This window comes from Oryx dammah, unplaced genomic scaffold (genome assembly GCF_014754425.2).
Source record: "Oryx dammah isolate SB20612 unplaced genomic scaffold, SCBI_Odam_1.1 HiC_scaffold_17, whole genome shotgun sequence".
In the NCBI taxonomy this organism is placed as follows: Eukaryota; Metazoa; Chordata; class Mammalia; order Artiodactyla; family Bovidae; genus Oryx; species Oryx dammah.
This window is the reverse complement of record NW_024070201.1, coordinates 28,014,331-28,037,840: the sequence shown is the minus strand read 5'-3', so window position 1 is coordinate 28,037,840 and position 23,510 is coordinate 28,014,331. Positions and strand designations below refer to the sequence as shown.

The 23,510-nt window shown below is 49.3% G+C and overlaps 1 protein-coding gene across 1 annotated transcript in view; it reads right to left on the bottom strand.

Annotated features, from left to right (window-relative positions):
* Positions 1-306: 306 nt before the first annotated feature.
* TMPRSS4 (transmembrane serine protease 4) overlaps positions 307-23,510 on the bottom strand; it is a 40,776-nt gene continuing 17,572 nt past the window's right edge. The window contains exons 2-13 of the mRNA XM_040258090.1: positions 22,081-22,114; positions 19,449-19,562; positions 16,617-16,769; positions 14,995-15,124; positions 11,818-11,919; positions 10,452-10,492; positions 6,967-7,126; positions 5,528-5,694; positions 4,305-4,403; positions 3,978-4,120; positions 2,332-2,481; positions 307-865 (exon numbers count right to left, since the gene is read on the bottom strand). Coding sequence (XP_040114024.1) covers positions 854-865; positions 2,332-2,481; positions 3,978-4,120; positions 4,305-4,403; positions 5,528-5,694; positions 6,967-7,126; positions 10,452-10,492; positions 11,818-11,919; positions 14,995-15,124; positions 16,617-16,769; positions 19,449-19,562; positions 22,081-22,114 — 1,305 coding nt within the window. The 3' untranslated portion in view covers positions 307-853. The remainder of the gene's footprint in view (positions 866-2,331; positions 2,482-3,977; positions 4,121-4,304; positions 4,404-5,527; positions 5,695-6,966; positions 7,127-10,451; positions 10,493-11,817; positions 11,920-14,994; positions 15,125-16,616; positions 16,770-19,448; positions 19,563-22,080; positions 22,115-23,510) is intronic.

Sequence of the window (23,510 nt, the reverse complement as noted above, 5' to 3'; positions counted from 1 at the left end):
CTTGAAAGCCCAGATACTCTCCCTGTTTGTGGCTGATATCAGGGCAGAGAGGAAGGGGAGGAAGGCAGTGGGACAAGTCCGCTGTGTAGAAAGCACACTTAATGACCCCTGGCTTCCCCAGTCGGTTGTTCACTGTTGCCCGCTGGGTGGGGTGCCCCCACCCATCAGTTCTAGTACCCATGTCTTCTTTTCTACTTTGAGAATCAATCATTTCCCATAGACCTCTTCCTACCCAGGACAAGGAATAAAGATCATAGTTTGGTAGTCATTAGCTCAACACTTTTCAAGCAGCCCCGTCAGCCTATGTCAAAGACTTCACGCACCAGTTTAATAAACAGTGGCCACAATAAAAAACAGTAAGAAACAGTACTTGAGCCAAGAACAGGACAGCACATTTTCCATTATAAATGGTTTCTTGTTCAGGTGGCCTTGGGGATGGGTGGGGAGGCAGAGGGCTGGCTCAGACCCTCACCTCCCTCCACTCCAGCCCTTGGTGATCTGGGCTCTTAGAAGAGTGTCTGTTTCCATTCAACAGAGTAGAAAGTTCTTGGCTTAGCAATGCCTTCTAAGACCTCAGCCTTGGAGGCTGGCTTGTTCGGTGGGCTGTGTCTCTCCCTCCTTGGGATGCCGAGAGCATCATGGGCAGCTGAACTGGAGCTGCTGACTTCCTGGGTGCCTGTGAGCTGTGGGGTGACTTACAGGATTTCAGGTCCTTTGCTGCACCTAGAAATGCTGAGAGTGTGGGCAGAGAGGTGTGCCCAAGGGGGCTCTTGGTCTGTGTCTGACTTCTGGGGGATTCCCATGTAGGCAGGGCAGGCGGAAGCAGTTTCCAGCACTGCAGGGGGCAGGAACATCATGGATCAGACTAGAATAAAAAAGACCAACAAATAAACTAGGTAATTTGAAATTGGACAAAATGGTGGCATGCAAAATTAATCTTCCTTTTCTGAAACTCTTTGCTCTTCTCTCTACTCTCTAGAGGTCAGGAAGTCTCATAAGCCTTTCCATCCTTCTTCTTTTTTTTTTTTTTAAATTGGAGGATAATTGCTTTATAGCATTGTGGTGGTCTCTGCTGTACATTAATGGAATCAGTCATGATTATATATATCCCTTCCCTTTTGAGCTTCCCTCCCCCAATCCATTCCACCCCCTGCTGCTGCTGTTGCTAAGTCGCTTCAGTCGTGTCCAACTCTGTGTGACCCCATAGACGGCAGTCCACCAGGCTCCCTGGTCCCTGGGATTCTCCAGGCAAGAATACTGGAGCGGGCTGCCATTTCCTTCTCCAATGCATGAAAGTGAAAAGTCAAAGTGAAGTTGCTCAGTCGTGTCCGACTCTTAGCGACCTCATGGACTGCAGCCCACCAGGCTTCTCCGTCCATGGGATTTTCCAGGCAAGAGTACTGGAGTGGGTTGCCATTGCCTTCTCCTAGGTCATCACAAAGCACCAGGCTGAGCTCCCTGTGTTATACAGCAGCTTCCTGCTACTTATCTGTTTTACACATGATAGTCAATGCTCCTTTCTCAATTTGTCCCACCCTCTCCTTCTCCAAATGTATCCACAAGTCTGGTCGCTATGTCTATGTCTCCATTTCTTCTCTGTAAATAGGTTCATCAGTACTATTTTTTCCTAGATTCCATATATATGCATTAATATCTGATATTTGTTTTTCTCTTTCTGATTGACTTCACTCTGTCTAAAAGGCTCTAGGTTCATCCACCTCACTACAACTGACTCAAATTCATTCCTTTTTAGGACTGATTTCCATCCTCCTTCTTATCAGAATCTGGTCTCTGGAAAGTGTCTGATAGCTGCATTTGATCAGAGAACAAGAGAATGGTAAAGCTGGGTATGTTCCATACAGTAAGGTATTTGCATTTAATGAGAGTCTCTGATCTAAGGAATTTCAGCTCTTAATGGTGAAATTCCAGGTTGTCACTTGCTGGGAATGAAGACTGCTGCTGCTGCTGCTAAGTCACTTCAGTCGTGTCCGACTCTGTGTGACCCCATAGATGGCAGCCCACCAGGCTCCCCCATCCCTGGGATTCTCCAGGCAAGAACACTGGAGTGGGTTGCCATTTCCTTCTCCAATGCATGAAAGTGAAAAGTGAAGTGAAGTCGCTCAGTCATGTCTGACTCTTCACGACCCCATGGACTGCAGCCTACCAGGCTCCTCCATCCGTGGGATTTTCCAGGCAAGAGTACTGGAATGGTGTGCCATCGCCTTGGGTTTAAAGGGGTATCTCAGAACCATTAAGTCACTAAAGGTGGCTTGGAACCCACAGAGGAGAGGAAGGGAGGGAGGGTACAACAGAGATGGCAAAGATGCTTACCTTCCGGACATTGTAGATCCAGCTGAGATAGGCTGTGACCTTAGTGTATACTCCTGGGGTAGTAGGCCCCCCACAGCCATGGCCCCAGCTCACGATGCCCACCACTTGCCACCGGTCAGAGTGATACATCAGAGGGCCACCACTGTCACCCTGTGAGAGAGGCCAGAGCAGAGGCTGCTAGGGAGGGTGGGCAGGGCTGGGGTGGAGAGGTGGGCTTCTCCACCCTCCCCTCACTGCACTGGCCCATGTGGTCCCTGCTCTCCAGCGCCCTCTGCTGTTCCACCTTCACTTCCCCTGTTCATGCTGTTCCTGCAGCCTGGAATGATGCCCTTCCCTTTTGGGGCGAAAGGGTTCTGTCTGCGGTCAAGGAAGTTGTGGGTGTGCTGTTAGCCCTTTCTTGGAGATCTACAACTCACACGAGCTCAGTGAGGGCTCTAAGGGGTCCTGTAGTAAGGAAGCCTGGTTATCTTTGTCTAACCTAGTGCGTGCTGAGTCACTTCAGTCATGTCTGGCTCTATGTGACCAAATGGACTGCAGTGCGCCAGGCTTCTCTGTCCGTGGGATTCTCCAAGCAAGAATACAGAAGTGGGTAGCCATTCCCTTCTCCAGGGGATCTTCCCGATCCAGGGATAGAACCCGCACTTCCTGCATTTCAGGCGGATTCACCTGGGAAGCCGATCTAACCTAGTAGTTTCCAGATTTATTGAACCATTACAGGAGGGCTTATTTCATGCCAGTCACTGTTCTAGATAACTGAGAGAGATCAATTAATGAAAAGAGAAAAGATCCTTGCCCTAAGGGAGCTTGGAATTAGATGGGGGGAGAGAAAGAGAGAGAACAAGCAAACTACAAAATGACATTTTCTTGTATAAAAAATGAGAGATAGTGAAAAGTGCACTTATTTGGGTGTCCTTCTTACCAGCTCTTATAGCCTCTGGGGCTTCATCCCTCAGAGCCCAATAACTCTATAGCTGAACTGCCTGTGGAGTTACTCACCCCCGCCCCCATTACTGTGAACTCCCTGAGGGAAGACACGGTCCTCCAAGTTCTGCATCCACCTGATATCAAGTCATCAAGAGAGGCCTAAGAGATGCCTCTTGAGTGAAGGAATTTAATGACTGAGAATGGGGGTGGGAGAAGGGTTTGGGGTTTTGATGAAAATAGTTCAGAAGATCCTCTGGGTGGGGATGTGAGAATATGTTCACAGACTGGCCAGGAGGATGGGCGAGGGGCAGTGCACTGAGGCTTATCCAGCATGAGATGGGTTTTCTCTAGTGTGGTTCAGCAGCTTGAGGACAGCTGTAGAGAAAACAGACCTGGGGCTCCTGCCGGCTAGGGGCTTATACTGTTTTAAGTGACGGGAAGTAAGAGCAGGTGGGGAGGGAAACATCATCTTTGTATGTAAAATATACATTTGAAATCTCTCTGCTCCTATCTGTCTGTCTATCTGTCCATCCATGCATGCATCCATCCTTATATCTTTCTCCCTCTCCCCCTTCCTCCCTTCATCACACACGGAGTCACACACTGAGTGCCCACCGTATGCAAGGCTTCATGTGGGGGCATTCATCCTCGGAACTTTCTCATCTCTTCAGAGCAGACTTCCCCTATCTCTGTAATTCCCTCCCGATCCCTGGAGGCCGCACCTGGCAGGTGTCCACGCCCCCCTCCGGGAGGCCTGCGCACATCATCGTCTTGGTGACTTCCCCCTGGTACGCATCCTCTGCGTTGCACCGAGTGCTGTTGATGACCTGGACGGATCCCTGCTGCAGTATGTCAGACATCTTCCCTGGGGGTTGAAAACACACTCGCATTCCCGTTCTCGCCTTCAAATCCCAGCCCAGGACAGTTCTCTGGGTTTCCTGGTACCTTGGTGCTTAGACCTCCAGGATGGGTTTTTCTAAAGAATGGTCCTCTTTCCTATCACATCTGGGAGCTGCTCACAGTCCTGTGATCCTGAGCTTGGCACTTACCTCCGTTCTCTTCTGTAAAGCCCCATCCGATGACCCAGAGTGGGGTGCCTGGAGTGAGCTCCTCGTCAGAGAAGGGCAAGCAGATGGGCCTGACTGTGCCTACCAGGAGCAGAGAGGAAGAAGGGACCCAAAGTTCAGGAGAGCCTGGCAGCTAAACCCTCTGTAAGGGTTAACACCAGGGTTTCCATAGCACATGTTCCATGGGATGTTAATAGAAGTAGCATGGAAAAAAAAAAAAAGATTCTGTGGTCAAATAAATTTAGAAAATGTGTTGGACTTCCCTGGTGGTGTAGTGAATGGGAGTCCACCTGCCAATGCAGGAGACATGAGTTTGGTCCCTGGTCCAGGACGATTCCACATGTCACAGAGTGACTAAGTCCATGAGACACAACTACTGAGCCCATTGCTGCAGCTGCTGAGGCCCGCGTGCCTAGAGCCCTTGCTCTGCAGCAGGGGAAGCCACAGGAGTGAGAAGCCCAAGCACCGCAGGAAGAGGAGGCCCTGCTTGCCACCCTGGAGAAAAGCCAGTGTGGCAATGGAGACCCAGCACAGCCAAAAACAGATACACAATTTTAAATAAAGAAACCGTGAACTAAACACAACAAAACAAATTGCTAAAAAGAAAAACCCCTCTCATGTCATTAATATACTAATGTGTTCCAGGAAGAGAGCTATGGTATAAAAATGTTTTCCAAACCTATTTGAGAAAGGAACCCTCTTATACCCAAGGGACCCGTGTTCTATGGAACCCACCATTGGAGATGCTGATCTAAATACTACCCAGTGTAAGCTTGAGTCATTGAACAGAGCTGGTCAAAGATGCTATGGGCTGCCTTAACAGTAATGAGTTGCTGTCCCTGGAGGAGAGCAAATGGGCCCAATGACCCTTTGGCAGGGAGATTGTGCAGGCTTTTGCATTGGTTGGGGTAGAGGATGGGCCAGGAGATCTTTTAGGTCCCTCACAACTTCAAGATTGGATGAATCTGTGATTCTCACTTGGGGTGCTCTATGTAGAGAAAACAGACATCAGAAGAATCTGGCAGGGGTAGGGTGTCAGCTGAGAGCTCGAGGAGGTCTCATGGCTTTCATGATGATAGGCTGATATACTTGCCAGAAACAATGGGCCAACTGAGGTCTTGAGAGGAGTAGTGATGTGCCCAAGGCCACTTAGTGAAAGAGCTAGTGGCAGAATGGGAGTTCTGTCCCCAGGCGCCGGCTCTCACCGGAGAATGTGAGCGGGAGCTGCAGCTTCACAAGGGCAATGTCGTGCTCTCTGGGGTGTGTGGCGTTCGGCTCAAGGATGAAGATCTTGGCCACAGGCAGGGATGGGAAGCTGCCCAGTCTGTCTGAGCCAGCCCTCACCTTCCAGTTGGGCACATCGAGATGCTTCCTGGGGGCAGAGACAGTGCGGTTCAGGTCTGAGCCAAGCACGAGGAGGTTTTGCCAAAGGCTAGGTCTCCGGGGCCCTGGGGAGTGGGGTGCTGCATGTCCCTGCCTTGGAGGGAAATGCTGGTGAGGGGTGCTGGAGAAGGGGCCATCTGAGGAATCACCTACTGCAGGTCAGATTCTAAAGAGGGATTTGATTCTTCTCCATGGTGAAACCTGCCGGAAGAAACTTATAACTGGAGGGCTGGGGAATGGGCTATGCCCAGTGCCTGAGCTCTGGGTCCTGACACTCTATCCTCTAGTGCATTTTACTGGTCTTGTTATTCATGTGGTACTTGCATTGTGGTCATTCTACTGTATACAGTAAGTCTCCTACATATGAACCTTCAAGCTGAAGACTCTCAAAGATGGGATTGTGTGTTTGCATGTCCAATCATGTAAGTTCGTTAATGTGTCTGACCTTATTTGTAAAAGTTGGGTACCTAGGCTAACTTTGTTGAAGTTAATGAACCAATTGGACTTACAGACGTATTCTTGGAATGGAACACATTCACATGTAGGGAATTTACTGTCCTTGTCTTCTTCCTGACGCCAGACACAGCTGAATGCACAGGGGGAAAATTTATAGCTTTTATCAGATTCTCTAACAAGGTTAAAGATCACTGGCCTACACTGTGTGTCCTCTGAGGCAGTTATGGCGTCTACTGCATGAAGGCACATGGTACCTCGTAGGTACTCATAGATGGTGAATGAATGAACAGACGGATGAATGAAGGTGAAGAGGACCTGGAATGGTTCTTCTCCAGAGGTATGGGCAGTTCTCCTCAGCTGGCTGGCAACAGAATACTTTTTTTTTTATTTTTAACTTCTGGATATAATGAAGGAGTGGCATGGACCTGCGATTTGGAGCCACTTCTTGAAAGACTGGAGGAAAGGGAGGGAGTTCTCAAGCCTCCCTTGGAGTCCTCAGAGGCAGATGGGAAGTGCTTTTGTGCAGTGAGTGATGTAGGGGAGAGTGAGGACACGGGGTCTTTGCTGGCTTCCCCCCCGAAAGGGAAGAAGTCAGGCCTGGTGACTGGCACCCTCTGCTAAGACCCCCAAGGCCTAACAAAGGATATCATGTCCAGTGTCTCATTAGGCAGCCACACCCTGGTACATGGTCTTCAGGGGGCAGGGAAGGGCTGGAGGGCATCAGACAACAGATTGGAGACAGAGGACCCAGGCGCTCAGGTTCCTCCGCGGCTCTGACCCCAGGGGCTCCCCGTGTGCGCCTTACCAGAAGCAGTGGGCAGCCGTGAGGATCCAGTGTGGGTCTAGGATGCTCCCTCCACAGATGTGTTGTTTGTTGTACTGGATGCTGACCTGCCAAGGCCAAGAATCCACAGAGGCCTCCATCCCACCCACCACCCGAGGGGCCTTCACGTTCTGTCCACAGTCTGGACTCAGAGGGAAGGAGGAAGAAAGAAAGAGTCAGGCTCTTGGGGACTAGGGTTGTCCCCCTTAGAGCCCCCAGCCTATCCTGAGCGGGGTCCTTAGGACTGGGAACAGAGGTAGGGGTAGAGGACCAGGCCAATTTTGAATTAGTCACCAGGAGACGCTGAGTGTCCCAGACTTTCCCCCGATCTCTTTTTTTAGCTTCGGACAGAGTTTATACTGGGAATGTAGATGTGTCCATTGTGCTGGAATTCATGACCTTGAAACTAAACATGGACCCAAAGTCCTGCCCTGGGGGGTGTCCCCAGCTGCTCCCACTGAGTAACAGTGAACAGATGCTCACAGGCTGCTTTGGGATTGGAGAGTGGGAAGAAAGTTCCAGAAATGGATCTTCCCATCCCAAACACACCTTTCTCCAAGTCCCTTCCCCCTGCTCAGAGAGTCTCCCGATTTGACATCCTGTTCCCTCTTCCACATCCCACTCTCCTGGCTCTCACGCCTGACTTGCGAACTCATGTAAAAAAAATCTCCGGTTCCACCTCTCCGCCCTGTTCCCAGCCTCTCCAATCCTTCTGGCAGTCACTGCCACAGTGATGGTTCTAAGGGGGAAAGGCCACCACCCTCTCTGGGTTTGTGCCTGGAAGGGGCTTGTGAAACACTTTCTAATTCCAAACACTGCTTTCTACACATCCCTCACTCCCGCATTCAAAGCTCCTTAGCATCCCTCTCTGTCTGCAGGGGAAGAGTTTAAACTCCTGCTCCTGGCAGCCTCCTGATATAAAATCGCTGTCTAGCCAAATCGATCTGCTGGTAGCTCCCTGAAAAGTCTTTCTGTTTTTGCTCCAGGAAGTCCCTGTCCCTGAGATGCCATCTCCTCTCATGTTTATCTAAATCACTGTTCATTCAGCTGGGAGGAGAGCACTGGCCAAGACAGAGAGACAGACCTGGTCCCTGCCCTCTTAGAGCCTACAGTTCATTCTGTGATGTTTAGCCTGAGCATTTTCTCCAAGTTGGCTGATCCCTGGGGATTTTCCTCTCCTGGCATTTTCACAGCCTGCCTGGATGTTGGTCAGCTTTCCTTGTTGTTGTAGTTCAGTCCTGTCTTCTCAACGAGATTGAAGCCTCCTCTAGGGAGGATCTGTGGCTTAAGCCTCGTTCTGACTTCAGTGCTGCTTAGCTCAGCACATCAGGTGCTCAGACCCCATCAGTAACTTGGGATCATATGATAATGGCTAAAAGTCTTAACATCCAACAGGGATGCATCAGTAAGTTCAGTTGCTCAGTCATGTCCGACTCTCTGTGACTCTGTGGACTGCAGCACGTCAGGCTTCCTGTCCATTACCAACTCCCGGAGCTTGCTCAAACTCGTGTCCATGGAGTCAGTGATGCCATCCCACCATCTCATCCTCTGTCATCCCCTTCTCCTCCTGCCTTCAATCTTTCCCAGCATCAGGGTCTTTTCCACTGAGTCAGTTCTTCACATCAGGTGGACAAAGTGTTGAGTTTCACCTACAGCATCAGCCCTTCCAACAAATGTTCAGGACTGATTTCCTTTTGGATGAACTGGTTTGCTCTTCTTGCAGTCCAAGGGACTCTCGAGAGTCTTCTCCAACAACACAGTTCAAAAGCACCAATTCTTTGGTGCTCAGCTTTCATCATGGAGAAGGAAATGGCAACCCACTCCAGTACTTTTGCCTGGAGAATCCCATGGACGCAGGAGCCTGGTAGGCTGCAGTCTGTAGGGTCGCTAAGAGTTGGACACGATTGAGCGACTTCACTTTCACTTTTCACTTTCATGCATTGGAGAAGGAAATGGCAACCCACTCCAGTGTTCTTGCCTGGAGAATCCCAGGGATGGGGGAACCTGGTGGGCTGCTGTCTATGGGGTCGCACAGAGTTGGACACAACTGAAGTGACTTAGCAGACTTAGCAGCAGCTTTCTTCATAGTCCAACTCTCACATCCATACATGACTACTGGAAAAACCATAGCTTTGACTAGACGGACATTTGTTGGTAAAGTAATGTCTCTGCTTTCTAATATGCTGTCTAGGTTGGTCATAGCTTTTCTTCTAAGGAGCAAGCATCTTCCAATTTTATGGCTGCAGTCACCATCTGCAATGATTTTGGAGCCCAAGAAAATAAAGTTTGTCACTGTTTCCATTGTTTCCCCATCTATTTGCCATGAAGTGATAGGACCAGATGCCATGATTTTGGTTTTCTGAAGGTTGAGTTTTAAGCCAGCTTTTTCACTCCCCTCTTTCACTTTCATCAAGAGGTTCTTCAGTTCCTCTTTGCTTTCTGCCATAAAGGTGGAGTCATTTGCATGTCTGAGGTTATTGATATTTCTCCTGGCAATCTTGATTCCAGCTTGTGCTTCATCTCATGATGTACTCTGCATAGAAGTTAAATAAGCAGGGTGACAATATACAGCCTTGAATTACTCCTTTCCCAATTTGGAACCAGTCCATTGTTCCATGCATGCACACTACTAAACTGCAGGGATACATCCATACCGCTAAACTGCAAAGGCAGCGAGGGTGACCTTCCTCTCTCAGGTGGTCCAATTTCTGGCCATCTGCCAGGCTCAGCTTGGTTCTCCCATGAGGCTGGTGGGATGAGTGGGACCTCAGAGCTTGTTTTTCCTTCTGATCTTCTCTCAGAACTAGGAGCTCTCCTGGATTCTGTTGGGCTGTTGGACCAAAGGGCTTCTTGGGAAGATGAACTTCAGAGAGATCAAGTGAATTACCCACGGTCACAGTGGAAGCCAGTGGGACGGGTGCTGTCCAGATCTCCTGACGTCCTCCGCTGCCCTCCCGGCCCCATGCCGCTCACTCTGGAGCGTGTTAGTCGGGACTACTGCTCAGTTTGGCACTTCCTCCATGTGGCCTCACACCTCTCTCTTTGCTCAGCCATTAGCTCCTGAGGACAGAGGCCAATTCTCTTACGCATCTTCTACTTCCAGCTAGCATCCGACAGTGATGACGTATCTTAACTGTTCCGTGAATCTTTACTAAACAGAATGAGCAGATGAGATTACGTGGGCCCTGGCCAGGTGTGAGAGCGGGTAGAGGCTCAGTCCTGCCCTTTCTGGTTTTCCTACTCTCTCTTGGATCTCTGCCCACAACAAGTGTGGAGGTATGGGTGGGAGTTCTTAACATCAACTACTTGAAGGAGTGTTCACCTACAAGCCCAAGGTCCAAGGAGGAATGTCTGGACAGAATAGAGTGACATTTGGAGTCTGAGTGATTTAAGAATGAGGATGAAGGTCTTCTTTCCTGCTTATTGCTGGCCCAGGACCCAAACCCTCAGAGATGGGGCATACTCACCAAGGCACTGCAGGGAAACCAGGGAACCTGAGAGACAGGGGCTGGAAAGGAGACACAGGCGTCCTGTGGTTTCTGCTTGTCTTTTGGCTGGGAGGCAGGAACTTAGGTCTCCTGGCACTATTGATTCCAGTTCCCTCCCAGCACCCAGGAAATATGAAGCCTTGCCTGGTGGCGGCTGTATAGATACCATGCTGTGCTGTACTTAGTTGTTCAATCATGTCTGACTCTGTGACCCCATGGTCTATACCCTCCAGCCTCCTCTGTCCATCAGATTCTCCAGGCAAGAACACCGAGGTGGGTTGCCATGCCCTCCTCCAGGGGATCTTCCCAAACCAGGGATCGAACACAAGTCTCCTGCATTGCAGGCGGATTCTTTACTGTCTGAGCCACCAGAGAAGCCCAAGAATACTGGAGTGGGTAGCCTATCCCTTCTCCAGGGGATTTTCCCAACCCAGGAATCTCACCAGGGTCTCCTGCATTGCAGGTGGGTTCTTCACCAGCTGAGCCACCGGGGAAGCCCCATATAGACACTGTACTTCCACCCAATTCAGTGCGACTGAATGCAATTGGATTCCACACCCCTGCTGATAAGCATCTGTTATGTGCTGGGCTCTGCCTGAGTCACAGCCCACCCTGGGGCCCTTGGCAACCTGAGATGGAAGAAGAGCAGAGGCTGGACCAGTGTCTGAGGCACTGCAGGCTCTTCAAACAGAAGAGGAATGGGATTTTAGTGAAACTCCAGGCAAACAATCATTCTGCTGCTGCTGCTGCTGCTGCCAAGTCGCTTCATTCTGCTCCTAGTCCTCTCCTTTTCAAGATTTACTCTTTGATGAATAAGCAGCTTTCAGCAACCTCCCTGCGTGCTAAGGAGATGTCATTCTCTCTGTGGGGTGACAGTGTTCTGCAGATGCCAGGCTCTGGCAGAGGTGGTGGGCATGAGAACAGGACAGTGGTCATACAGCTGCTCCTCTGGAGAGTTAGAAATGTGGGGGCGGGGGGGCTACTCTGGCCTGGGTGAGTGGCAGGAAGGACAAAGTGGCCTTTGGAATCCTGCCTCTGGGGCTCAAAGAGAGCATAAGGCCATAGGAAACCAATTTGGTTTTCTTATTTGACTGATGAAAGGCCGCCAGCGTGTGGACAGCTCACTTTGTCCGGCTGCCCGTTGTATTAAGCCAAAGAGTCAACACAGAAAACCACTCAGAAATGTGATGCTCTAGCTTTTGATATCGGACAGTCTGCCTGGCCAGGAGTTCTTGTTGTCTGGCTTATGTTCCCCTTGCTGCATCCATTCAGGGTGGTCTGGCTGCAATCCCAACGATGGAAAGCATGGGTGAGCTTTCTGGGCCAGAGGCATTCTCTCACTTACCCACTTGAGTTTTGCACCTGAAGCTCTTGCAGATTCTCTGTGATTTTGACAATGTCCAGATCTTGGGCTGGGCCAACGTCCACAGCTCTGAAGGTGGGTTTGCTGCTCATGTTGGGAGGGAAAGGGAGAGTGAGAGACGTGAGCTGAGGCAGGAGCTCAGACCAAGGTGGTGGGAGTAGCCCCCACTCCCAGGAGAGGGGGAAACAGAGGGAGCTGGGTGGGGTGTGGCAGGGGAGTGGAGGTGGCCTTGGTCAGCGAGCGCAGTGCCTGCTTTGCTAGAGGACAAGGGACTTTTCTTGACATCCAGGATTCAGCCCTGAGCACAATGCTCACATGGACTTGCTTTCTTGGGGAGGGAAGACTGGTCCTGAGCCCAGAGCTCTGAAGAAATGTTATGGACACCCGTTTGTAACTCCCAGCTCTGTCCTTATTCGAAATGTCTCAGCTGTTTCTCCTGGTTCACAAGGAGGCAGAGGAAACAAGTTAGCACCCACCCCTATGTTGGAGGGAACTAGATATAGACGTTTGGTTCTCCAAATGAGGCATCTGGTCTGAACTTGGTAGTAGGGTACACTTATGGTCCCTTTGGAGGTGGGACAGGCCAAGATCAGGCTTCACATGCATTCAGACAAACATCTCTCTCATTTGAATCACTATCCCTCTTTCTCTCCACAAATCCATGTTTGTCTTCTTTCAAACCTTGAGTATAAGCCTTCTCTCCTCCAGGAAGTCTTCCCTGATTAATCTCATCTTTCTGATCATTGCTGTCCTGAATGTGCCTCTTTCCCATCTCTCCCATCCTTCCCCATCCGTTATACCAGTCATGCTAGCGTAAGCTCTGTATGCAGGTTTGGGTCAACCTAGGACACTGGCTGACTGGCACATTCTCACATGCCCACCCAGGAATCTGGCACTACCTGGATGACCCGGCCATGGCACCTGAAAGCTCGAGTCTAGCAGTGCCGGGTTTTGTGCTGAGAGCCCTCAAGCTTGAGATTCTTGTCCTGGCTCTGACACTAGCTTGATGTGTGACCCTTGGCAGCTCACATTTTCTCTCTGGGTCTCTCTAAGCCTCAGTTTTTCCTTGTATAAATGATGGGTGGACCAGATGATCTTCAGAGTCCTTACCATCTTGAGCCATCTAGAGTTTTGTGGTCCTGGAGCAAGAAGGCCCTCCTAGCCAGGGAAATCTGAGATACAGAAAGAGGGATCCTGGTGGAAGTGGACATTCTCAGGAGAGTTAGCCTCTATTCACTAGTTACATCATGATGAATAATTCTGATCAGCTTTGATCTTGCAGAGCCCAAGAGCAAGATGGCTTGATGCCTTAAAGAGCTTAGAAGGACAGAAAATCTAGGAGCCTTTTACCTTAAGAACCCCTGGAGATATCCTGGTTTCATAATCAAGCTGCAGCCTGCTCTGCTAGTACAGCTGACGCTGCAGTTGGCTGGACTGCAGTAGGGAGAGGGAGGGGCTGCAGCCAGGAGGCCAGGCTGGGGTTGCTGTTGGGGGAGGGGTGATGCAGGGGCAGGGCTTGCCTTCCTAGCTCTCCTTGGAAATGAAGAGGGCAGGGTGTCCTTTCCGGAGGGTACTGCAAGTTGCACACGGTGGAGGGCAAGAGAGCAGGAGAAACCTGGCAACCGGAGAGCAGAAGGCGCCAATAGTTCTGATGGATCGGTGATGTCTGTCTAGAGTACTTATTGAAAAAGGAGCTTGAGGCTGCTCTAGGGTTTGATGGAAGAGGATTCTGTGATTGACTGATGGACGATGTCTGCCTAGGATGTATCATTTCCACCTAGTCTCTGGGTCCAGTTTCTCAGAATCCTAAAATTTGGGGCCTGCCAGGAAGAGATTATCCCCTGTGCAGCTGAATGCATGGGTCCTTTTCTATCCTCTCCAGTTAGGCTCTGAGTGATCAACTGTGTCCCCTCTCCTCCCTTTACAGATGAAACCTCCACGAAAGAGAGAATTATCCAATCTAGAAACAGATATAATTCTGATACCCAGGAATTAGGGGCTCTTGGGCACACATTCCAGCCCTCTTGCTCCCAGCTACTATCCGATCAAGTTATTCACCTTCTTTGAACCTACTTACAAAACAGATAGAATAATAACTACCATTTCGGTTTTTGCCAAGATCAAATGAATATAAATACGCAACGTTAATTACCCTTCTTATAACTGTATACTTTTTCATCCTTAATTACCCTTCTTATAACTGTATACTTTTTCATACTTTTTAAAACTGTTTTTGAAATTTGCTGAAAGAGCTGAGATTGCTGATGAAACCCCAGTGAGATCAGGTTCATTTAAACTAAATTTTAACCAATAGGGCTTTGAATAAATAAATAAGATTTTTTTGTATTCTGGGGGCAGGGACAGCATCTTGCCAAACCAAGAAGAAATGAGGGTTGAGGAGTAAAGGAAAGAAGGGGATTATAAAGGAGCCTGAACTGTGTTTGGGGGTGGGGATGGGGGTGAGGGTGGGGGAGGGGTGGGGCAGATATTCTCTCTCTCATAACCATCCTATGAGGTTGGCATTGCTTCTCCCATTAATTCTTTTTTTAAAATTAATTAATTAATTTGACTGTAGGCTTCCCAGGTGGCTCAGTGGTAAAAGAATCTGCCTGCCAATGCAGGAGACACGGGTTCGATCCCGGAGCTGGGAATATCCCCTGGAGGAGGAAATGGCAACCCACTCCAGCTGCCTAGGAAATCCCGTAGACAAAGGAGCCTGGTGGGCTATCCATGGGGGTCACAAAAGGGTCGGACATGACTGAGCTACTAAGCAACAACAACCAGATCTTAGCTGTGGCATGTAGGGTCTTCAGTCTTCATTATGGCTTGCAGGATCTAGTTCACCCACGAGAGATCAAACCTGGACCTCTGCACTGGGAGCACAGAGTCTTAGCCACTGGACCACCAGGGAAGACCCCCACCCCACCCCCCGCACACCTCTCCATTAACTCTTCAGCAAACTGAGGCTACAAGATTTAACTTCATGCTGCTTGTAAGGGAAAGTGTTTCAAAAGCAGTTGTCTGACTCCAATACCTACAATCTTTAGGAAAGAGAGAGGAAGGGGGAAGGAAAGAGGGAAAGGGGAAAAGAGGAAGGAAGAAAGAGAGGGAGAGAGGTCATGGGCTGAGGTGACAGCCACCGGGCCTTGGGCTGGGTACCTGTCATAGCCCATCTGCCGACAGGCAGTCTTGGCCAGGGCTTCTGTGAAGTTGTCGAAACAGGCGGAGGCCCAGTTCTTCGTGGTGGGATTCAGCACCTGCAGGGTGGATCGGTCCCTGGAGAGGCGAACTGGGAGGGAAGGAACCCGGGTCAGCTCAGGGCAAGGGCTCATCTGGCTCATCTCCCGCAGAATTCATCATGCGACCAGCCCAAACCGGTGGTCCAAACCCTACCAGGAACTGACGAGCCTCACAGAACATCAAACTTTTCCACCTCAGGGGGAGTTCCTCTTTTGGCTTTGCCTGACTGAGTCTTGTTCTGACAGGAGCTAGGGTGACCAGATGTCCTGGGAATAATCTCCATTTTGACTTTTGCCCTGGCATAATTATTAATAGCTCCCCTTTCACTTTTGAGCTTCCCCTGTGGCTCAGCTGGTAAACAATCTGCCTACAATGTAGGAGACCTGGGTTCAATCCCTGGGTTGGGAAGGTTCCCTGGAGAAGGGAAAGGCTACCCACTCCAGTATTCTGGCCTGGAGAATTTCCTGGACTGTGTAGTCCATGGGGTCGCAAAGAATCGGACACAACGGAGTGACTTACTTTTTAGATGTATTTGCATATATACATTTGATGGTTGTATTACAAGGCCTTCCTACCCGTTGTTCACACAAATTCTCTAGTCTGGGAAAACTTCTCAAAGAGGAATCTTGTGTTTTTATCCATGTAAGGTCAGAGAGGGGTAGGTGAGTGAGAATTGCTATTGGCAGCAGGGTGGCAAGGCTCACAGGCATTTGATTTCTGATTTAAAAAAAAGGAGCAAATACACAAGATGTCATTCAGCCTTGCCCTATAAAAGCCCCCATCACCCGTGTCCTGGGCTGTCTTTTCTTTGCAGAGCCCAAGTACTAGGTGGATCAAGCTGGATTAACCCAATCCAAGGAAGAACATGGGTTTTTATGTAAAAACCATCCTTTGAAGGTCCTAGCTTAGTCTTGTTCCATAACGTGTTACAATAAACACTTCTATAATGAATAGCTACCCCTGGTGGCTCAGATGGTAAATAAACTGTCTGTAATTCAAGAGACTGGGTTTGATTCCTGGGTCGGGAAGATCCCATGGAGAAGGAAATGGCAACCCACTCCAGTATTCTTGCCTGGAGAATCCCACGGACAGAGGAGCCTGGCGGACCATAGCCCATGAGGTTGCAAAGAGTCAGACATGATTGAGCAACTAAGCACACACGCAAAATAAATAGAAGAATCAATAGCTGGCTAGTGGCCATATGGTCTCTTTGTAGTTCCCTTGAAATAACAGGTGTCAGAGAAAAAAGGGAACTCCCCAAGGTCATTCAATTCAGCATCCAGGTGCAGCAGGAATGGGGCAGGCTCAGTTATAACTTCCGGTCCCCTCTGGTCCACATTTGTTCATCAAAATATACTGAGTGTTTGCTACATGTTAAGTATAGGGGATCCAGTAGATAAGACATGATCCTATTTTTAAGACCCTTACAATAGGGAAGGAAGCTGACTAGTCAGGTGCCAGATGCTGTGCAGTGGACCAAGAGGACCTGAGCCAACTTCCTGCTCTGCCCACTCCCCTGGCCCCTTGGCCCCTGGACTCACCTGCCACTGGAGGTCCATAGGGGAGTTTCTTGACACAGTACTGCTCATCCTCCCCCGAGGCACAGTCCTGGTGGCCATCACACACCTGCTCCCTTGGGATGAAGAGGAGGGGCTGCCCACAGAGGAAGAAGTAATTGTCCAGAATCATCTTGACTGGAAGGCAAGGGCAGGGAAGGGCAGAGAGGACTGATGGTCAGGCAGGCAGCCCAGGGGCAGGAGAGGCTGTGTTTCCCTGAAAATCTGCTGGGCCTGGAGACAGGCAGATATGGGTTCCTGGCCCACTTCTGCCACTTAATTACTGGTGTCCTCAGTCTTCTCCTTTGTAAAGTGGAGATAACACCAGTCCCCATCCCTAAAGATGGCTGAGGAGTCTATCAAGATCATATGTGAGGAGAAACTCAGAAATAGCCCCCACTCGCTTCTCAACCCCAAGTACACAGGGCCTCTGGGGACGGAGGAGACAGCACTGGGCCTGGAGTCTGAAGACCTGAGCACTGGCTCTGCCATCTCCTGGGTGGTTTTAGACTAATCCTTTGCCCTTTCTGGGCTTCACAGGGTTATGGAGAATGAACGCTTAGTGGGTTGGTGGTTGTGAAAGTGTCTCTTCTCTCTCAAGCGCATTTCTAGGACAAGGTGTTTTTACCTGGGGTTGAAAGACCATTACGAGGTTGGTGTTTTGCTTGCTTTGTCTTCTGCCTCCTGCCTTTAGAGTCTATTGCTCCTTCTCTGTCTTGGATGATGGGAAGGAGTCTAGTGTTTTTAAGTGCTCAGGAAACAGGTATTTCCATACTTTTCCAAACTCTCCCAGCTCCTCCTGTCTAACTGAACTCTCCTTTGGCCTGAAGCTCCCCTGGACAGCCTAGCAATACCCTTGAGTGGCCCTCAGAGTGATGGAAACAAGTGTCATGATGGGCCTGCTTATTGCTGCTAACAGCTTTCCGGGGATTGTCATCCGGAGTCCTGACAGTAACTTTAGGAGGTAGGTGCTATCATTAACTCACATTACAGACAACGATATGGAAGTTTAGAGAGTTAGGGTTTATTTCCCAAGCCACATGCACTTAGGTGGAGCCAGGATTTCAATTAGTCCGTCCAGCTCCAAAGCTCTTTGCTGCTTCTCCCAGCCTTCCCTATAGGAGCTTAAAATGTGACTTCTTGGTCCTGATGCTCCTGCTTTGAGAAGTAAGGGAGAAGGAGCAGGTCAGATATTTCCTTGACTTTCAGGGTTTGGTTCATGGTCAGGAACCAGGGTGAGAAAGGGTCAGTCCTGCCTCCTGGGGGAAGCCAGGATACAGTGTCACCAGTTGAGCCCCCAGAAACCAAATGTTGTTGGAGCCCAGCCCAGGAGGGAAGTTCAGGTTACTGATTCTAGTTGCAGAACCTGGGGGCCCCAGGGTGGAAGTCACTCAGGACCTTCTGGGACAAGGAAAGCCTGAGTCTAAATCATGTATTAGTACCTGCCCTGGCTCACCCTGAACCTGGCCCTGTCTGCTCTCTCCACTATGGCAGGGCACATGGTCAGAGAAGGTAAGCTCATCTTACTATTAGTTTGAGCCAAACAGGCTTAGGACAACAAATCTGCTGATGCCCACCACCACTCTTGGGTCAGCCAAGGTCTAAAGGGTTTGGGTTTACCTGCATCTCATGTCCCCGTGGGGCACTCAGGATGGGTGATGTTTATGTTTTGGATCTGCGCTTCCACCGCCACGAGGTGGAAATGGACCTACTCAGTTGGGGGCCCGATTGTCTGTCCCAGCCCTCAATTGCCATTTCTCTCTTCTCTGCCTCAGTGCCCAAGTGGAGACTGAGGGGTTGGACCAGATGAGCTCTGAGTGTCCTCTGATGAGGTGGAGGCTGCCCCAGGCTCCTGGAAAGCTGTCCTGGCCTGGTGAGCAAACACATGGCCTTGGCCTCAGCCCTACACACTGCTGACCTCCACTTTTGCACAGCCTAGTTTTTAATCTAAGTACTTTACACACATTACCTCATTGGTTCTCTGATATCCCTCTGATGAAGATAGGATATTTTACAGGCGAGGCAACTGAGGTTAAGAGAGGTTGGGAGACTTACTCAAGGTCACACAGCACCAAGAAGGGGCAGCACTGGGATCCCCATCCCAGGTGTCTTGAGTGCTAGTCAGGTCCTCTTGGCCCTACTTCCTGGGTGAAATCTGTGGTCAGTACCTTGCTTAGCCACGGTGGGGGGTGGAGGTGAGGGCTCAGTCGTAGGATAGGGTGTGGGGGAGGCTGAGAGGGATAGGCTCTGGGAATCAGGGCTTGCTTGATTCACTCATCTTTTGCCCCAGAGTGGCCTGCTTGGATCACACTGGGTCTTAGGCTCCAGCCATGGTGAAGCCAGAGCTCAAGATGGGGCGAGGTGCTGCCCTCGTGGGCATCTTCCCTAATGCCTCTTCGTTCTTCCCCTCCTCACAAGCAGACATGCTCTGCTTCTCCAGCCCCAGAGCTGCCAGACTTCACTCAGCTCTCAGTCTGCAGACCTAGGAAGAAGGAGGCCGGGGGCGCCGCTGCTGCACAGATTGCCTGATTAGGTTTGTAACTGGTGCAAACTGTGCTTTCCCGGCAGAAGGAATCATCTGGGACAGAATCCATCTGGGATAGACGGGGGCGGAGTTCATCTCCCCTCCACTCCAAGAGGAAGGCTTCGTTCAAAGCAGGGATGGATTCAAAGCTATACGCACATCACCTCCCCTTGACTCTGCTGGGGTGGAGGGGGGAGGGTGGGCAGTGCTGGGAGGTGAGGGCAGGGGAGGGGTGGGTGGGAGCTACCTCTTGCTGGGGTGAGGTTGGAGGCCGGGTGGGGGCTGGAACTTACTGAGGATGGCTACCACGACGATGGTTGCCAGGATCAGCACTACTGCGATGATCGGAACCCCCACTTTTTTGAAGGTCTCCAATGGGGTGCGGGATTTGCGCAGGGGGGTGACATCTGTAGGGGGAGGGAAAGAGCAGTCAGCCCTCGGAGGCTGCCCCTGCCAAGAGCTACAGCCTCCCCACCCTCCAGCCCCGGGAAAATTTTGGGGATAGTTTTGTTTGGCGCTGGGGTTATTCCTGCAGACTAGGCTCAGCTTCCTCAGCACGTGGACGCCCACCTCCTTTCACTTACCCGGGCTTGTCCATCTTTCCTGGTGCTCCTCCCGCCGTGGCCCCATCCTAGGATGTTTTACCCTGTCCAGTCTGACCTGCGTCTGCCCCAGGAGAGGCCCGTCCCCTTTCCCTTTACTATCACGTGACCTCTTTCCTGGGCTTCCCAAGTGGCACCAGTGGTAACGAACCTTCCTGTCAATGCAGGAGACGTTAAGAGACGGGATTCAATCCCTGGGTTGGGAAGATGCCCTGGAGAAGGGCATGGCAACCCACTCCAGTATTCTTGCCTGAAGAATCTCACGGACAGAGGAGCCTGGCGGGCTACAATCCACAGGGTTGTAAAGAGTCGGACCCGACTGAGCACGTGTGCAGGCATCCTCTTTCCTGGGTTAACTTTTGACCAGACTTTAAGCTCCAGGTGTGCAGGGGCTGCCAGCACAGTACGTGCCTGTCTAGTCCAGTGTGCTTCGTAGCTCAGTCGTGTCCGGGTCTTTGTGATCCTACGGACTGTAGCCCTCCAGGCTTCTCTGACCATGGGATTCTCCGGGCAAGAATACTGGAGTAGGTTGCCATGCTCTCCTCCAGGGGATCTTCCTGACCCAGGGATTGACCCTGCGTTTCTTAATGTCTCCTGCGTTGACAGGTGGATTCTTTACCACTCATGCCTCCTGACAACAGAGTAGGTTATTAATAATGTTAGTGGGTGCTGTTTTTCAAGTTCCAGCAGTGAGTGTTCAAAACTGTCCTCTTTCCTGTGGCCGTGGACATGGAGACATTCTGCTCCTTCATTCGTGCGCAGTTTCTTCATTGAGCACTTACCGCTGGGGACCCAAGGTTGGCTGGCTTTCCCAGAAGTCCTTACTGGGAATTCTTTGATGAGTTCCCTTGTCCAGGGCCCAGGGTCTCTGCCTCCCTGATGTTCTCATGGAGAACAATATCATGAAGGGAAGGGTTTTCTTGGTTTATAATCTATAAAGTTTACTCTTTATGAAGGTGACCAACCCTCTGACCTATGAATGGCGTGCCTGCCTGCCTCAGTCCCTTCAGCCTCATCTGCTGCTAGACAGAGCTTCCTGATACTTTTCTTTCATCCTGTCATGCCCCTGCTCTGGAGCCCACAAGGGCTCCCCACGACTTCTGTAACTGGACCACACTCTTCTCTGGGCTTTCAAACCCAGTGTAATTTGGCCTCCTCTCCCAGTCAGATGGATCCCCACTGCTAGTCCTCGCCAGCCACCGCTCCACATGAACAGATTCACTCCCTGGTCCTTGCACAACCTGTAATCGCTCTTAACTTCAGAACTGTCACTTGGCACAGATTTCTCCCTCCCAGCCTCCCTTAATTGTTTTCTGGTTTGGCAGTTCCCAGGCTTACTCAGGTGATGGAGCACTTGTATGTCTGGTGTTCTTTGGGGATGCCAGGGAATATTGATATGTTAAATCGCAAAGTAGAAACTAGGCATTGTTTACCTGCTGAAGATTGTATTGTTTGTGATCTTTATTAACCCATGACCCTGAAATAACATGCTGTCACAGTAAGTGGGTTTGGTCATTTCCTTATGAACCTGTCATATTAATATTTGTTCTCTGCTCAATTTTTTTTTTTTTTTTGGCTGATCCAGGCTATCAGGCATAGGTATCAATAATTTAAGGAAATGGAACAAGAGGGAAAAAAAATCACTCTATATTTGGGAAGACTTTATCTATTAACTCCTTTTTTTCTGCTGTAAGTCAGGCAAATACTGCTATTTCCATTTTATATGCTATTTTTTGCTTTTATTTTTTTTTACAATTTAATTAAACAAATTTTTGGCATGTGGGATCTTAGTTCCTGGACCAGGGATCAAACTGGCATTCCCTGCAGTGGAAGTATGGAGATTTAACCACTGGACTGCCAGGGAAGTCCCTCCCATTTTCTATTTTACTAGTGAAAGCACTTTTGTTCAGGTTGTTCTTCGGCAGCATGGTCAGGCTGTAAACTTCATGAGGGCAGGGACGTTAGCTGTTGTATTTATGCTGTAGCTCAACCTCCAGTCCAGGGCCTGGCCCATGCAGGCTGTCACAGTATTGTTGAAGGAATGAGAGAATGAGGAACTGAATGAGTGAATTAGAGAATCACTGCCACTGGGGTTTTAGGTTTGTTGGTCCTTTTTCCCGAGACTGTGCCTTCTACTTGTATTAATAGAATGAATCCTGGAGATCACACTTGCTCAATAAATGTTTGTTGAATGATGGATGGGTGTCTTCTGTAGCATTTAGCACTTGGAGGTGGAGGTGAGGGTCCAGCAAGAGGGGTTTAGTATCTACTTGGTAACTGATTGAGGCCGAGGTAGACAAAGGAAAGCCAGACCTGAGCTTACCGAGGCTGTTCAGGGGTCGATTGATCTCAGGATCCTATAATTGAAGGAAAAATAGTCAGTGAGTTAAGAGAGGGAGCCACTTAAGCTGGGGCTAAGAACTGAGTGAAGGGCTTTTATATATGTTCTCTTTTCCCTGTTAAGTCTAAGCTGGACATCTCCATGATGTCTAAATAATTGGTTAAAAATATGAAAATTAGTTATGCATTCAAATGACCTGGTACAGTAGGTTTACTAGTGGTAGCAACTAGTTGTCAATTATAGAAGCAGCTGGCTGCTGGGCTATTGAGTGTTTTACTGAGTTTCTAAGATGATTTTGCTTTCTTTTATGTTTTTGTCAATCATTTGTCTACTTTTATGGATGATATAATTCTATAGAAACTTGAACAAACACTTCAAAAAAGGATGATGCTTCCATGGCAAATTAAGTGCCAAAAGATGTTTGATATCATCACTCCTCAGCCTAATGTAAATTATTATTATTATTTTTACCATGCCACACGGCCTGTGGGATCTTAGTTCTCTGACTGGGAGTTGAACCTAGGCCTTCGGCAGTGAAAGTGCTGAGTCCTAACCACTGGACCACGGAGGAATTCCAGGCCAATGTAAATTCAAACCACAATGAGCCATGTCTACACAGACACCAGAGTGGCTAAAATTAAAAAGCCTGACAATAACAAGTGTTGATGAGAATGTGGAGCAGTTGGAAATCTCATACACTGCTGCTGTGAGTGTAAATTGCTACAAATATTTTGGAAAAAGGTTTAGCTGAGTTTACTAAAGCTAAACAAATGACTCTTCTATGATTCTATGACCAAGAATTAGGGCCAAGAGAAATGAGTACATCTGTTCAGCAAAACACCTATATAGAAGTCTTTATACTACATCCAAAAGTCAGTCACTGGTGGAATAGATATGTAAACTGTGGTATATTCATATAATGGAATATCATTCAGCAATAGACAAGAATAAACTAGTGCAAAATGCAATAACGCACGGAGTAATCTCAAAGACATAATAATAATAAAAAAAGAAACTATAGACCCAAAAGAGTATTATTTCATATATATGATTAAAAGCTAAAGGTAATCCATGGTGATAGAAAGCATAACCATGATTATAATGAGGGTTATTGGAAGGAGCACAGTGGAGCCTTTTGGAATGTTGGAAAACTGGATCTTTATATAAGCGTTGATTACATGGGGGTATATTGTTGTTCAGCCACTAAGTTGTGTCCAACTCTTTTGCAACCTCATGGACTGTAGCCTGCCAGCCTCTCTGTCCATGGGATTTCACAGGCAAGAATATTGGAGTGGGTTGCCAGTTCCTTTTCCAGGGCATCTTTCTGACCCAGAGATTGAACCTGAGTCTCTTGCATAGCAGGCAACTTCTTTATCACTGAGCCCCCATGGGTAAAAATTCATTGAGTTGTG